The 16542-nt window shown below is 39.4% G+C and overlaps 1 protein-coding gene and 1 pseudogene across 1 annotated transcript; one reads left to right on the top strand and one right to left on the bottom strand.

Annotated features, from left to right (window-relative positions):
* Positions 1 to 971: 971 nt before the first annotated feature.
* LOC109246950 (olfactory receptor 5B3-like) lies at positions 972 to 1910 on the bottom strand. Its single transcript, XM_019415316.2, has one exon. It carries the CDS (start codon positions 1908 to 1910, stop codon positions 972 to 974), a length of 939 nt encoding a protein of 312 aa, XP_019270861.2.
* A 1539-nt stretch (positions 1911 to 3449) lies between these two features.
* LOC109246951 (olfactory receptor 5B3-like) lies at positions 3450 to 6502 on the top strand (annotated as a pseudogene).
* Positions 6503 to 16542: the final 10040 nt, after the last annotated feature.

Below are 16542 nucleotides of genomic sequence, written 5' to 3'. Positions count from 1 at the left end.
TGTTCCAACACTTCAAATAATTTTAAATTTAATGTCTTTTTATGATTTACTAAGGAGTATTTATTTGATACGTTACTTCCCATTTAATGAGGCATCACTTCAAAGTAAAAATTATAGAATTGTTTCAGATGATTCACTTGATTATGGGATCCAGGAAATCATTGTGCCCAAACTTTGGAGTACGAACACTGAGTGAAATAAAAATATTTCAGCAAAGCAGAAAATAAGCTGTGCCCCCTTAGGGTAGATACACTCATTTAGTAGTATATTACTTTAAGTATATTCTCAAGGTTATTCTTAAGTTAGGACTCTTTGAACAGCATTTAACTAATGAAATAAAAATATTGGACATAAATTTCTATTCTAATACATGAATTAAATATTTAAATTATTATTATTAAAAACTAACAAAATTCCAGTTAATTCTGGGAAATTCCCTACTCCAATGTGTATGTATCCTCATGGCACATAAGGATATGTGCCCTTCTGTTCATGGTCTCATTTGTGTCCCTATTTTATGTGTTTCTGCATTGATGTGGTAGAAACAAATTCATGTAGAATAAATGAAGAAATCAATACCTGCTTTTACAAGTAGGCCCCAGGCGATTTTTTTTTGACAGAGAGAGATGGGGAGCCAGTGAGCAAAGGGCAGAGAAAGAGAAGCAGAGCTCACTTAAGTGGGGCTCAAGCTCACCCAAGACGTGGCTCCAGCTCACCCGATCTGGGGCTCCAACTCAAGAACCCTGAGATCATGACCTGAGCAGAAGTCACATGCTTAATGCCTGAGCCACCCAGGCACCCAGGCACTGAGACATCTTAATCATTATTGTTCAGGTTATTACATTTCCGGACATATGTTTTTTTCCTTCAGGATAAGAGGCATTGAATAAGCAAAGATATCACTTCAGAAACTTAATTTCATGGTGGTCTTAATGAAACTAGATTAGTGTACATTGTACAATGTTAAAAAATCACAATCTTAAAGATAATTTTGCCTCTGAAACGACCTTCGTGAGTGCACTCTTAACCTCTTTGTTCCTCAGGCTATAGACCACAGGGTTCAGCATGGGGATGACCATGGTGTAGAACACAGATGCCATTTTGTCTGTGTCCATGGAATGGCTGGAACTGGGCTGTAAGTACATAAAAATGAGTGTCCCATAGAAGATGGAGACTGCAGAGAGGTGAGAAGCACAGGTAGATAAAGCCTTCTGATATCCTGTAGATGAGTGCATCTTTAGGATGGTGATAAATATGAATATGTAGGAAATCAAGATGACCATGAGAGCAAAAAAGCTGTTGAAGCTCACTACATAAACAAGAACCAGCTCACTGACACGTCTATCAGAGCAAGAAAGAACCATGACTGCAGGAACATCACAAAAAAAATGATGAATCACATTGGACATACAAAAGGAGAGTCTGAACGTGTCTCCAGTGTGGATAGAGGCATTCAGGAAACCACAGGTGTAGGAACCTATGGCCAGACGCGCACACACACCTGTCGTCATGGTGGTGGTGTAATGGAGGGGTCTGCACACTGCTGCATAGCGGTCATAGGCCATTGAAGCCAACAGGTAACTCTCCACAGTGGCAAAGGCTGCAAAAAAGAACATCTGAGCAGCACATGCATTGTAGGAGATGACCTTGTCTCTTATAAGTAATCCAGCCATGACCTTGGGAGTGACAGCTGTAGAGTAACAAAGGTCCACGAGAGACAGGTTACTGAGGAAAAAGTACATGGGAGTGTGGAGACGAGAGTCCAACAGAATCAACACTATTATCCCCAGGTTTCCAACCAGAGTGATGAGGTAGATGAGGGTGAACACGATAAAGAGGGGAACCTGCAGTTCTGGATCACTGGTTAGTCCCAGCAAGATGAACTGTGTCACTTCTGTCCTGTTATCCATCAGTGTTGAGAACCACAAATGCTGTGGCAATGAGAAGAAAGAAATGGGTGATAAACCAAGAGACTTATATTGAAAAGTGTATACATACAGTATGTGTTATTTCATTAGAGCAGTAGCTTGTATATCAAGTTTCTCCAGATAAAAAAAAATTAGCTTGACAACAAAAGTCAGCGCATTAATGATGTGTAGATTTGCAAACTGTTGAATCTGAAGTATGGAGCATCTCTTCAATTCTGAAGTTTTAGAAATCTGTAAACTGAGACGTAGAGAATTAAATAACTTGATCAAGATGGCTCGTCCAGAAGGAATGTCTGGCCGTTCACTTCCCCCAAGCCTAGTGAAAGCAGGTACTTGCCCATGACTCACCCACCAGGAACTGCTGCAGACCCTGTAGAGGTACAGACGGTCCCCAACCTACGATGATTCGATTTAATGATTTTTCCACTTTACGATGGTGCCACAGTGACGCACATTCGATGGAAATCAAACTGTGACTTTTGAATTTTGACCTTTTCCCAGCCTACTGATGTGAGGCTTGACTCTCACGATGCTAGGCATTGGCACCAGCCACAGCCCCCAGTCAGCCACGCAATCATGAGGGTCAACAACCCAGACACTGGCAACCGTTCTGTGGTTCACTTTCAGTGCATTACATGAGATATTTATTAGAAAACAGACTTTGTGTGAGATGATTTTGTGCAACTGTAGACTAATGTAAGTGCTCAGAGTATGTTTGAGGTAGGAGAGGCTAAGCTATGATGTTCAGTAAGTCAGGTGTATTAAGTAAATTTTCAACTTACCATATTTTCAACTTACCATGGAGTTATTGAAACATAAGCTCATTGTAAGTCCTGGAAAATCTGTATATTCCTTACATCCTCTCAAGAACATCATGAGTTTAATTTGTTATTACGGTCATTTAAATTATGATGCACAAGGGGTTCCTGGGTTGCTGTCACTTGAGTGTCTGACTCTTGATTTTCGCTCTGGTCATGAGATTGAGCCCTTGCATCAGGCTCCACGCTGATTCTCTTCCTGTCTCTCTGCCCCTCGCCTGCTTGTGCTCTCTCTCTCTAATAAATAAATATGCACAGGACATTGAGTAATTTTTTATATTTATTTATTGAAAAAAAGGTCTAATGTTTATTTGTTTTTGAGAGAGAGAGAGAGTGTGAGCAAGTGAGGGGCAGAGAGAGAGGGAGACACAGAATCCAAAGCAGGTTCCCGGCTCTGAGCTGTCAGCACAGAGCCCAAAGGCAGAGCTCGAACCCGTGCACCATGGGATCATGACCTGAGCCGAAGTTGGAGGTTTAACAGACTGACCCACCCACAGGCCCCGATTTCTTATATTTAAATGAATATTAGTTGACAAGCCATGCTTTGAACCAACTTTTGAACCCACACTGAATGGTTCCTAAGATGACAGTCTAAAATATATTGAAATGAAATTGAATTTAACTCAACTTACGATTGCTCATTGTCTCTACTGGTCCAAAATCAGTTTGTGGTTTCCCACTGAAGTGTCTGAGAGGCACATGCATGGTGCACACGGTGGGCTACCTGGAGCTTGAGGAGCTGGGATAGTCAGTACTCCTCCATAGGAAGAGTACTATAAATCTGTTCACTTAAACTTGAAGCCTTGGAAGGGCATCCCTCTTCTGCTAACTACTCACATCTTCCTCCTAAACTTTGACAATTTCCCGTACAATAGGGGAATTACTTGCCAACATTAGACATTGTGGACATTGTTGGCCAGCCTTAGCACACTTGTCCACTTGGATCCTATACTACATTCTATAGCAATAATACAGGGTTTATCTGTAAATGCATGTGTGTATACATACGTAGGTGGTATTATCATTCCTCCTTCACCATTGTGGAGCATGAAGATTTGAGAAGTTATGCGATGCTCTAAAATACACAGCTAGCATGGGAAAGAGTCAAGATTCAAGAGTTAAATCCACCTTCTGTGTAATCAAAAGGCTCTGCTTTTAGCCATTCGCTGTCAACATCTGTGGTTGTACTGCTGACGATAAGCTTGAAATTATAGGGAAAAGTTATAGGGAAATTATAGGGGATCTTGTTAATTCATATGAGGGATTTTGTTTAAAGGTTTAAAGGGTAGTTTAAAGGTTATTTCACTCTTGCTCTTGCTTGTTTGTGCCCAATGAGAGGCCAGCATTGAGTGACCAGGATGAAATCACCACTCGATCAATTAGAGAATCATCTGTGGCTCTTTTGTTCATATCTTCAGCAAAGCAGAACGATGTTCCTTAAGTATCAATAAACTCCCTTCTGAAGGAAATTTTGACATGTATACTCCAGTCTCACCTCCGTAGTTTGGAAAAACATTGAAAACATCGATTTCTGTTCTCGAATAACTCGAAGTAAGCAGAGCTGCCCTACTGCTTTTGCATGGATTACACTTGTTAAAAATGTTTACGGAATATGGATGCTTACCTGTCTTCTGGGTGAACAGGAAGAGCCAATGCTGAGTAGCGGGTCTGAATCAGAATCTCAGCCATAGGATAATGCATAAATCTTACTACAGGAGCTCTCTCAGGACATGGTCATAAGGCTCCAAGTTCTCTGAGGCAGGGAAAAATGGAGGAAAGCATATTAATATGGTTCAATTTCTGAACCTACCATGCATTCCTTCTGTGTCCTTAGAGGAATCACTGACTTCCTCCTTATTTGTAAAATAAAGATGATAAGATTACCTCTTACATAATTCACAGACTCGTGTCTGTAAATAACAAGCAGGGAGGGTCTGTAAAACATCTCAGCAAGAAATTATCATTTTTGAAGTCAATCGATGTGATTTTTCTCTTGGGGTGTTTCCCCTGAATGTGGTTGCAGGCTGATAGAGAATCCACGATAAGACTTCTGTGCACTAGCAAGTTTAACATTCACATGAATAAATGATCACCAAATGGGTTCAGCATGCAGACTGGTGCCTCTACAATGATGTCATATGGAGTCATCTTGGGATTTCATTGGCTAATGCATGGGGACATGGAAAGAATTATAGAGACACAGGGACTTCTGGGAATTTCTCCTGGGAGAACATTTCTGGCACCTCATCCCACCTTCTCAGGATGGAAGCAATTAAACAGCCTGTGGGAGCCACTCTGGTTATTTTCACTGAACACACACGTTTTTGTATTACTTGTTATTTTTGTCAGTTTATAATTAATGCATGATTTCCATACAGTAACATCCACAATCTTAGCATATAGTTTTAGGAATATTGTCAGGTTCATGTCAAGTAAGCACTATCACCTAAAAAAATTCATACAAACCTCTCTGTGTAAACCCATTCTCCCACTCACTGCCCCTGGAAACCCATAAACTCTTTTGTCCAAATAAAGTCGCCTTTTCTAGAGTGTCCTTACCCATAATCTTAGAACATGTACTGCGTAGGTCTATAATTTTTCACTCAGCATTTGAGGCCCATCTGTATCGTTTCCTGTATCAAAGGAGAATATTTTTACTGCGGGGTAGAATTTTACTATCTGGTTGTTACTGATGGTTTATCTTATTCTTAGTTGAAGAACATTTGTGTTGGTGCTAGTGTTTTGCGATTACAAATAAAGCTGATTTAAACATCTGCCTCGAGTTTTTTTGTTTGTCTGTTTTCATGGCAAAAATTCTTATTTTTTAATGGAAATGTAGTTAGCACAAAATGTTACATTAGTTTTAAGCATACACCACAGTGATTTGACAACTCTATGCATTATGCTCTGCTCACAATTGTAGCTACCGTCCGTCCCCAGGCAGCACCATTACAATACCATTGACTATATTCCCTGGGCTGCACCTTCTATCCTTGTGACATATTCATTCCATTCCTGGAAGACTGAATCGCCCACTCCTCTTCACCTATTTTGCCCTTCCCCCACATGGCTCTGGCACCACCAGTCTGGCAACCCAGTCTGGCACTGGCAACCACCAGTCTGTTCTCTGTATACATGGGTCTCTTTTAGCTTTCTGTGTGTACGTAACCTCTGTCTGGTGGAATGTGTTAAGTCTTCCGCTGTCACTCCTACGGTGACGGAGGGCTTCTCACAGAGGAGGAAGTCATCTCCTATGACGTATGCGGTGCTCGGAGGTTCTTCCTTCTGGCTTTTGCCACCGTAGACGGCTTCCTGGTAGCTGTCGTGTGTAGAGTGTCAGCGCTTACTTGGCACCCGCCGCTCTGACCACCATCGTGTGTGCTCAAATGGTGGTAGGCAGGTACGTTTGGGGCTTGCTGAATTTGCCATCCACACTGGAGTCACCTTCGGCCTCTCTTTCTGCCATTCCGATGTGGTCCACTGCTTTTTCTGTGATAGCCCCTCGATCCTGGCTCTTTCCTGCTGTGCCATCTACGTAAATGAGATTGTGCTCTTTAATTAGTGGATTTCTAAGTCCGTTTTGCCCTTATAGTTATCTTGACCTCCTATCTGTTCACATTCCTTGCCATCCTGAGGATGCTCTCAGCACAGGGACAGCGACTTGCTACGTGCACGTGGGCTTACTCATGCGGTTGCATATCTGCTGCACAGTCAGCCGGGCTCAAAGGCTCAACATGGCATTACTCACGTTTCTGACCGTTGATTCTGGTTATTCTCTCCCTTTTCTCCACATGCTCTTTCGTCTTCCAGAGGTTGGACCTGCTTTCTTACATAATATTTTCAGTGTGAAAGTAAAACCGACTCCAAACTCACACAAGATTTTCTCTGCCACATCATCCTAATCCATGATGTCAAAGGGCTGGCCCCGATGCAAGCATGGATCGGGCATGGAAGACTCCATCTCTTGAGGAAAACAGCTGCAAAGAATTTGTGTCCATAGTTCATCTATCACAATTGGAAATTAGATTAAACTGCTATAACGAAGAAAGCCAAAACACAGTGGCTTAAATACAATACCAATTCATTTCAAATGGTGGATACCTGGGGTAGGATAAATATGAACTCTCTGGACATGGCACCCATCGGTCATTCTGGGCCAAGTTCAGTCCACACAGCCTCTCTCTATCATCTTGCAGAGTGTTGAAATTCTGTCCTTATCATCACTATTCTACCTGGAGGAAAGGAGAAAGGGATGGGTTGAAGGAAATATAATTTCTTTTCAAGAAAGTGATATAATAGCTGCTCACATTACCTCTGAGTACATTCCACTGGCAAGAGTTCAGTCATAAGACCACAAAAAAATCAATGATAAACCAACCACAAAATTTTACCTCTGCCTGAAAGGCAATGTGCTTAGCTGAAATCTCAATAGTCTGGAATTTTAAAAAAATGTTCCTTGAGGAAAGCCAGTATACTGCCACACAATTAGGAACTGAATCTGAACTTCTACTCTGTCTCCAAAACTGTGTCTCTGGCTTGTTTTTGCCCTAGTGGAAAGTCCTTTTCCTGGATCTCACACTGCTTCATTAAGAGCCCTTTTCTCAATCACACCATCTAAAATAGCTTTTTATCTCTTATCTGCTCTTATCTTCTTCAGATATTTAAATAAATCTCTTAAATTACATTTTATTTGTTTAATTGCTTATTTTGGTTTAGCACTGGAGCAGAGGTACAAATTTGGAATTTTCAGCATGTAGATGGTATTTAAACCGTGAGAATGAGAACATAGGTAAGAGAATGTAAGTAGAGAGAAGCAAAGTGTTTCAAGGACCAACACCTGGAACTTTCTCAATGAAAGGTCAAAGAGATGAGGAGCCAACAAAGGTGAGTGGTGTCCTGGAAACCAAGTGATGAGAAATGCATCAGTAGGGAACAGACGTGTCAAATCTGCTGGTAGGTTAAACAATGTCAAGACTTAGAACTGGCAATACGTCATAGTGATATGAAGTTGGTGGATGACTTTGAGTGGTTTTGGTTGGATGGTGGGGTGACAAATCTCATAACGGTGTACTCTACAATCTAGTCCACGATTTTTCTTTGCTTTACATAGCTTCTCAGTATTGTCCCAACCTGTATGATGGAGTAAATGCATACTGTCTTTTCCCAGAGAAACGAGAGAGATAGGGCTTTGAGACTTTCAACTCTGAGAAGAGAGAAGATGGACAGAGGCTAACAACATGGTGGGAAGCCAAGGTTTTAGGAGAGAGTTGACTGGGAGGAGATGTTTGACAGTAGATGATGCTTCATGAACCTGAAGGTCAGTTTTATATCAAATATTTACTTTGCAGCAGTTCATCGATCTGGGCTTCACTTCCCCTCCATTCTGACTGAGTACAAGGTTACTGTTTATTTGTTTCTCTGGAAGAATGAAGGAGAATGAGTAGTTTATGTTACCTTGGGGAAAAGCAGTGGAGACACAGGGGAAAAAAAGGCTCAGGAGGAGGTGTGGTGCTTGAAGTGATGAACAAGTAAGAAAAAGGCAGGGACTTAGAACAGGAACCGAGAGACTAAAAGAGAACTTATGTGCACACAATCCCTACCCCAAGATGCCTCAGAAAATTTAGGAAGGTCCTTAGCCTCCTGTAGCTAGTCGTTATTTCATTTTCCAGTTAAAGGAAAGAGGGCTGGAGGGTTTGGGTTCATTTGAGTTTCAATGGAGAGTGAGCTGGACTCTTTGGAGAAAGAGCTGATGACTGGATTGGGACCGGAATAGCACAACAGGAGCCTGGAATGTTTTATAGTTCCAGAAAGTAAGGAGGAATTCAAAAAACAGAAAGATTGAGCAGCTCACAAGGAAACAAGAGTAAAACTGCAAGTGCCCCTGATGGTCAAAGATGGAGTGATCTGAACAATAAAATAAATAATATAGTACAAACTGTACCCCAAATTTTAAAGCAGATCAATGTAAGTACATACTGACGTAAGTAAGAAATTAAGTAAGTAAGTAAAGTTTTCTTATAGAAAAACCCTAAATAATATATTTAAGTTTCCCCTAGGAGGTGGAGTGTAGTCCCTTCCACCATGACCGTGACCTGAACTTAGTGACATGTTTCTAAAGTGTAGAATTTGCAGGGGGAGAAAGGTAGCATTATCTGAAGCACCCAGAAAACATATCTTGTTTAGATGACCAAGATTAAGATCCTCAGTGACAAGTCATGTAGGTAATATATGTCCCCTGATCGGAGGTGATAAGAATGGTACTTGTCACTCTTTCTCAAAGACCAAACCTCTGTGTAACCATGACAAAAAGATCAGGTGAACGCAAATTGAAAGACTTTCTACAAAATACCTGAGTAGTACTTCTCAAAGCTATTAATGTAGTGAAAAATCCAGGAAGAACTGAGACACTGTCACAGATCAGAGGAGACTAACGAGACAGGACAATATATGCAGTGTTGTATCCAGGGTCGGACCCTGTAAGAGCACAATGACATTAGTTAAAAAATAATAATCTAAGTAAATTCTTGAATTTTAGAGAATAGTAGTGTATCAATGATGGCTTCTTAGTTTTGACTAATGTATTATGATAAGGGAAGATGTTACCATTAGGGGAAACTGGGTGAGAGGTATGTGGGACTTGTCTGTAATATCTCAGAAACTTTTTTGAAACTTTAAAATCCTTTTTCAATGTAATGATATATTTAAAGTAATTATTAAGAAATGGTTCCAGAAAAGGACCTACCATTTTTATAGACTTCAGACACAGATATATCCATATATCCATATACATATCCATATCCATATACATATATATATATATATATATATATTTTTTTTTTTTTTTAGAAAATCTGAGTAGCCCTGTATTTTTTTAATTGGATCTGAAATTCAAACTTTTTCTCCAAAAAAATTCTAAGTATAGATATCTTTACCAGTAAATTCTACAAACACGTAAGAAAGAAATAAAACCAATCTGAGTGTATTCTTTCAGAGAACTTAAATTTTTTTTGTTTATTTATTTATTTATTTATTTATTCATTTATTTATTTGCCAACCCTAGTTTATTTACTAAACAAAAGTCCTTTAAAAAAAAGGACACCTAGTAAATAAGTTACAGATGATCCCTGACCCCAGGCAGACCATGCCTCTCTCATGTTTAGCTTCTGTAGCACTGACTGATGTGTGTGTGTGTGTGTGTGTGTGTGTATACATGTATATATATATATATATATATATATATATATATATATATATATCATAATTTATTGTCAAATTGGTTTCCATACAACATCCAGTGCTCATCCCAACAGGTGTCCTCCTCAATGCCCATCACCCACTTTCCCTTCTCCCCCACCCCCCCATCAACCCTCAGCTTCTTCTCAGTATTTAAGAGTTTCTTATGGTTTGCCTCCCTCCCTTTCTGTAACTTTTATTTTCCCCCTTCCCCCTCCCATGATCTTCTGTTGTTTCTGAAGATCCACATAAGAGTGAAAACATATGGTATCTGTCTTTCTCTGCCTGACTTATTTCATTAGCATAATACTCTCCAGTTCCATCCACATTGCTACAAATGGCCAGATTTCATTCTTTCTCATTGCCAAGTAGTGTTCCATTGTATATATGAACCACGTCTTCTTTATCCATTCATCACTTGATGGACCTTTAGGCTTTTTCATAATTTGGCTATTGTTGAAAATGCTGCTATAAACTTTGAGGTACAAGTGCCCCTATGCATCCTCACTCCTGTATCCCTTGGGTAAATTCCTAGTAGTGCTATTGCTGGGTCATAGGGTAGGTCTATTTTTAATTTTTTGAGGAACCTCCACACTGTTTTCCAGAGTGGCTGCACCAGTTTGCATTCCCACCAACAGTGCAAGAGGGTTCCCGTTTCTCTACATCCTCGCCAGCATCTATAGTCTCCTGATTTGTTCATTTTAGCCACTCTGACCTGCGTGAGGTGGTATCTCAGTGTGGTTTTGATTTGTATTTCCCTGATGAGGAGTGACGTTGAGCATCTTTTCATGTGTCTGTTGGCCATCTGGATGTCTTCTTTAACGAAGTGTCTATTCATGTCTTCTGCCCATTTCTTCACTGATTATTTGGTTTTTGGGTGTGGAGTGTGGTAAGTTCTTTATAGATTTTGGATACTAGTCCTTTTCCGATATGTCATTTGCAAATATCTTTTCCCATTCCATTGGTTGCCTTTTAGTTTTGTTAATTGTTTCCTTTGCAGTGAAGAAGCTTTTTATCTTGATGAGGTCCCAATAGTTCATTTTTGCTTTTAATTCCCTTGCCTTTGGAGATGTGTCAAGTAAGAAATTGCTGCAGCTGAAGTCAGAGAGGTTTTTTTCTTGCTTTCTCCTTTAGGGTTTAATGGTTTCCTGTCTCACATTCAGGTCCTTCATCCATTTTGAGTTTACCTTTGTGAATGGTGTAAGAAAGTGATCTAGTTTCATTCTTCTGCATATTGCTGCCCAGTTCTCCCAGCACCATTTGTTAAAGACGCTGTCTTTTTTCCATTGGATGTTCTTTCCTGCTTTGTCAAAGATGAGTTGGCCATATATTTGTGGGTTCAACTCTGGAGTCTCTATTCTATTCCATTGGTCTATGTGCCTGTTTTTTGTGCCAATACCATACTGTCTTGATGATTACAGCTTGGTAGTAGAGGCTAAAGTCTGAGATTGTGATGCCTCATGCTTTGGTTTTCTTCTTCAATATTACCTTGGCTATTAGGGGTCTTTTGTGGTTCCATACAAATTTTAGGATTGCTTGTTCTAGCTTTGAGAAGAATGCTGGTGCAATTTTGATTGGGGTTGCATTGAAAGTGTAGATTGCTTCAGGTAGTATTGACATTTTAACAATATTTATTCTTCCAGTCCATGAGCACGGAATGTTTTTCCATTTCTTTGTATCTTCTTCAATTTCCTTCATAAGCTTTCTATAGTTTTCAGCATGCAGATCTTTTACATCTTTGGTTAGGTTCATTCCTAGGTATTTTATGATTCTTGGTGCAATTGTGAATGGGATCGGTTTCTTTGACTTTCTGTTGCTTCATTATTAGTGTATAAGAATGCAACTGATTTCTGTACATTAATTTTGTACCCTGCGACTTTGCTGAATTCACATATGGGTTCTAGCAGACTTTTGGTGGAGTTTGCCGGGTTTTCCATGTAGAGTATCATGTCGTCTGCAAAAAGTGAAGGTTTGACTTCATCTTTGCCTATTTGTTGCCTTTGATTTCACTTTGTTGTCTGATTGCTGATGCGAGAACTTCCAACACTATGTTAAACAACAGCGGTGAGAGCAGAGCTAGTTGTTTTTGTTGCACCACACAGACATCTTAGGACATTCAAGCAGTTTCACAAATCTTGAGAAGTTGAGTGTTTCTGAAATTATAGAGATAGAAAAGGAAGGTGGGTATATATTCCTTTTGGTAGGTTTCTTATAAAAATACCTCTCCTAAAAGCCAATAAAATACACCATTATTATCTATTATATTAGCACATTAAGGTAGGATATGTAATATTGTTGTAAAGAATTTCCATACTTACATTTTCTATGGATGTTTAGAATCATTGGAGTTGATTGACTAATCATTTATCAAGAAATTTTGCAAATTGAGTCAGTTAGGAAACTTTTTGCAGTATCAGATTTTGTTATTACACTTCACTAAATGTAATGTATTTCATGTGTTATTTTTCATTTAGTGAGAAATTCCTCATAGAAAAGAATTATAATGGTTTTTGTATGATCTGTTTGACAGTGTGGTTTCCAAAAAGTTATTGTCCAAAAGTGGGAAATGTAAATAGAGAATGAGAGAATGTTAAAAAAAGAAAAAAGAAAACGGCATCTTATGAAATGCTCTAAAATTCCTTTCTAAAGAACTATATAATGAGTAATCAACTATAATTATCCATGGTTCAGACATAGTTACTGATGGACTCAAACGAGTAGTTTATTCATTCACTTAACCAATGTTTGTTGAGAAATTAGTACAAACCAGGCCATAACTCAATTATTGGGGATGAAGTTGTAGCAAGGAACACAAATCCACTCTTCTCGTGCAATGTACATTCTAGGTAGATAGAGAAATGAATAAACAAAGAAATAAATAGAAATAGTTGATCACAACCATGAAGAATAAAGTAAATTGGGCACAGTGTCCATGGGGGTGGGGTGACTATGATACCGTAACATTTAAGCAAAGACTCGAGGGAAGCGAGGGGGCTTTCTGAGCGTTGACAACAGTAAAGAGCTCAGTGTGAGTGAAGAGGAGGGAGCGAATAGGGGAGCAGAAGACACGATGTAGCTCATATGAAACTAACGGAGGGGCACTAGCCATCTCATAGTATTTCCAGACAGAAAAATAGATAACACTATCATACTCAGTGTATTTATCTTACAAAGTTGAAAAGTTGGTAGCCCTACACGGAAAATTTTTTAAAATGTCTTTACTATCCACTGACCATTTTCTTCCCTTGTATTTTGGTCTTCTTGCTTTTGAAAATGATCCTGTGACCATCCTGTTTCTACCACACGCTCCTGAAGATAGAAAAATTAATTCCTTTGATATATTGTATGTTTATAGATCTGAATAAACGTGCCCCCAAAGCATATAACTTTATTTAAAAAATTATGTTATTGCACCCCAATGTTTATAGCAGTACTATTGACAATAGCCAAATTGGAAAGAGCGCCAATGTCCATCGACAGATGAATGGATAAAAAAAAAAAAAAAAAGATGTGGTATACTACTCAGCGATGAAAGAGAATGAAATCTTGCCATTTGCAACAACATGGGTGGAACTGGAGTTAGTGTATTACACTAAGTGAAATAGAGAAAAACAAACATCATATGCTTTCACTCATATGTGGAATTTAAGAAATAAAACAAATTAACATAGGGGAAGGGAAGTAAAAATAAGATAAAAAGAGAGAGGGGGACAAACCATAAGAAACTCTTAAATACAGAGAACAAACTCAGGGTTGCTGGAAGGGTGTCGGGTGGGGGGATGGGCTAAATGGGTGATGGGCACTTGTTGGGATGAGCATTGGGGTGTTACAGGTAAATGATGAATCACTAAATTCTATTCCTGAAATCATTATTACACTATATGTTAACTAATTTGGATTTAAATTAAAATTTTTGTCATGTTTTTCTTCATTTTGGTCTCTTGAAATAGTTTTTCTTTCTTTTCCAGTTTATTTATTTACTTTGTGAGAGACAGCGTGCGCACCCACGAGCAGTGGAGGGGAAGAGAGAGAGGAAGAGAGAGAGAATCCCAAGAAAACTGCACACTATCAGGCTGAGACCAATGCAGGGCTTGAGCTCAACAACCATAAGATCATGACTTGAGCCAAAATCAAGAGATGGAAACTTAACCAAGTGAGCCGCCCAGTGCCCCAATAGTTTTTCGCCTAGAGAAAAAAATAATGTCGGACACAAATTTATATTCTGATATCTAAATTTACTACTCAAACTTTTTAAAACTAGAAAACACTGCATCCAACACCTTTAACAAATTCCCCATTCCTTTTTGTCTGTGCACATATGGGATTCTTGCGTATGCTTCTCTTCATGAGCTTATGTGTGCCACGATTACATAGAGGTATGCATTGCCACATGGTAGACTAAATAAGACATAAAGTTATAAGGTTGATTAAAAACAGGGCTCCAAAATTTTAAGGCCCCTTTGGCCATCCTTGTTCAGGTATCACATATGTGAACATACCATTTTCTTTTCCAGATGAGAGACGTTTGAATAAGAAATGACATCACTCCAGTAATCTAGGTGCAGTATGGCCAATTATATGTCATGTGTGGATTCAGTCATATGTGGAATTTGAGAAACAAAACAAATGATAAAAAAAAAGAGACAAGAAGTGACAAAAAAAAAGCTGACTCAAATGTAGGGATCTGGTGGTTGCCAAGAGAGGAGGTGGATAGGAGGATGGATGGAAGGGATAAAGGAGATTAAGAGTTAAGCTTCCAGGGGCACCTCGGTGGCTCAGTTGGTTGGGCCTCCGACTTCGTCTCAGGTCAGGATCTCACAGCTTGTGAGTTCTAGTCTCGCGTTGGGCTCTGCTCTGACAGCTCAGAGCCTGGAGCCTGCTTCGGATTCTGCGTCTCCCTCTCTCTCTGCCCCTCCCCCACTTGCACTCTACCTCTCTCTCAAAAATAAACAAACGTTTAAAAAAAGAGTTAAACTTCCAAAATAAATAAACTTCCAAAATAAATAAATAACTTTCAAAATAAACTTACAAAATAAGTAAGTCATGGAAACGAAAACTACCGCATAGGGAATATAGTCAGCCAATAAGATGGTAATAATGTTGTTTGGTGACAGATGGTGGCTACAATTATTGTGGTGAGCACTAAGTAGCATATAATTGTTGAATCATTATGTTGTACACCAGCACTAATATAACATTATACGTTAATTATACTTTGATTTTTAAAAATGCGAATCATTGCCTATTGGGGATCTGAGAAGAACAACACAGGTCACTGTGGATCTTATAACTTTAAGAGGCAACGCTTAGAGACAATTTTGCCTCCTCAACCACCTTCTTGAATGCGTTTTTCACCTCTTTGTTCCTTAGGCTATACACCAGGGGGGTTAGCATGGGAATTACCACAGTGTGGAACACGGACGCAATTTTATCTGAGTCCGTGGAATGGCTGGAGCTGGGCTGGGCGTACATGAAGAGGACTGTCCCATAGAAGATGGAGACTGTAGTGAGGTGGGAAGTGCAGGTGGACAAAGCCTTCTGATATCCCTCACCTGAGCACATCTTCAGGATGTGCACTAAATCCATATCTTTCAATAATAACTCTGAATGTAAATGGACTGAATGTTCTAATCAAAAGACATATGGTATCAGAATGGATAAAAAAAAAACCAAGACCCATCTATATGCTGTCTGCAGGAGACTCCTTTTAGACCTAAAGACACCTGCAGATTGAAAGTGAGGGGATGGAAAACTATCTATCATACTAATGGATGCCAAAAGAAAGCTGGAGTAGCCATACTTATGTCAGACAAACCAGACTTTAAAACAGACTGTAATAAAAGATGAAGAAGGGCAATGTATCATAATTAAGGGATCTATCCATCAAGAAGACCTAACTATTGTAAATATTTATCCCCACATCCTCAACCACCAAAGTATATAAATCAATTAATAACAAACATAAAGAAACTCATTGATGGGGCGCCTGGGTGGCTCAGTCGGTTAAGCACCCAACACCAGCTCAGGTCATGATCTCACAGTCTGTGAGTTTGAGCCCTGTGTTGGGCTCTTTGCTGACAGCTCAAAGCCTGGAGTCTGCTTTGGATTCTCTCTCTCTCTCTCTCTCTCTCTGCCCCTTCCCACCTCGCACTCTGTCTGTCTCTCTCTCTCTGTTTCTCAAAAATAAATAAACATTAAAAAATAAACTTCTTTTAAAAATAAAAAAAGAAACTCATTGATAATAATACAATAATAGTGGGGGACTTTAACATCCCCCTTACATCAATGGACAGATCATCCAAGCAGAAAATCAACAGGGAAACAATGGCTTTGAATGACACACTGGACTGGATGGACTTACCAGATATATTCAGAACATTTTATCCTAAAGCAGCAGACTACACATTCTTCTTGAGGGTACATGGGACATTCTCCAGAACAGATCACATACTGGGTCACAAATATGCCCCCCTAAGTTCAAAGAGATCGAGATCATGCCATACATATTTTCAGATCACAAGGCTATGAAACTTAAAATCAATCACAAGAAAAAAATTGGAAAG

The sequence above is a fragment of the Panthera pardus genome, unplaced genomic scaffold (genome assembly GCF_024362965.1).
Source record: "Panthera pardus isolate Hobbes unplaced genomic scaffold, ASM2436296v1 HiC_scaffold_12, whole genome shotgun sequence".
Classification (NCBI taxonomy): domain Eukaryota; kingdom Metazoa; phylum Chordata; class Mammalia; order Carnivora; family Felidae; genus Panthera; species Panthera pardus.
This window is presented reverse-complemented; position numbering and strand designations above follow the sequence as displayed.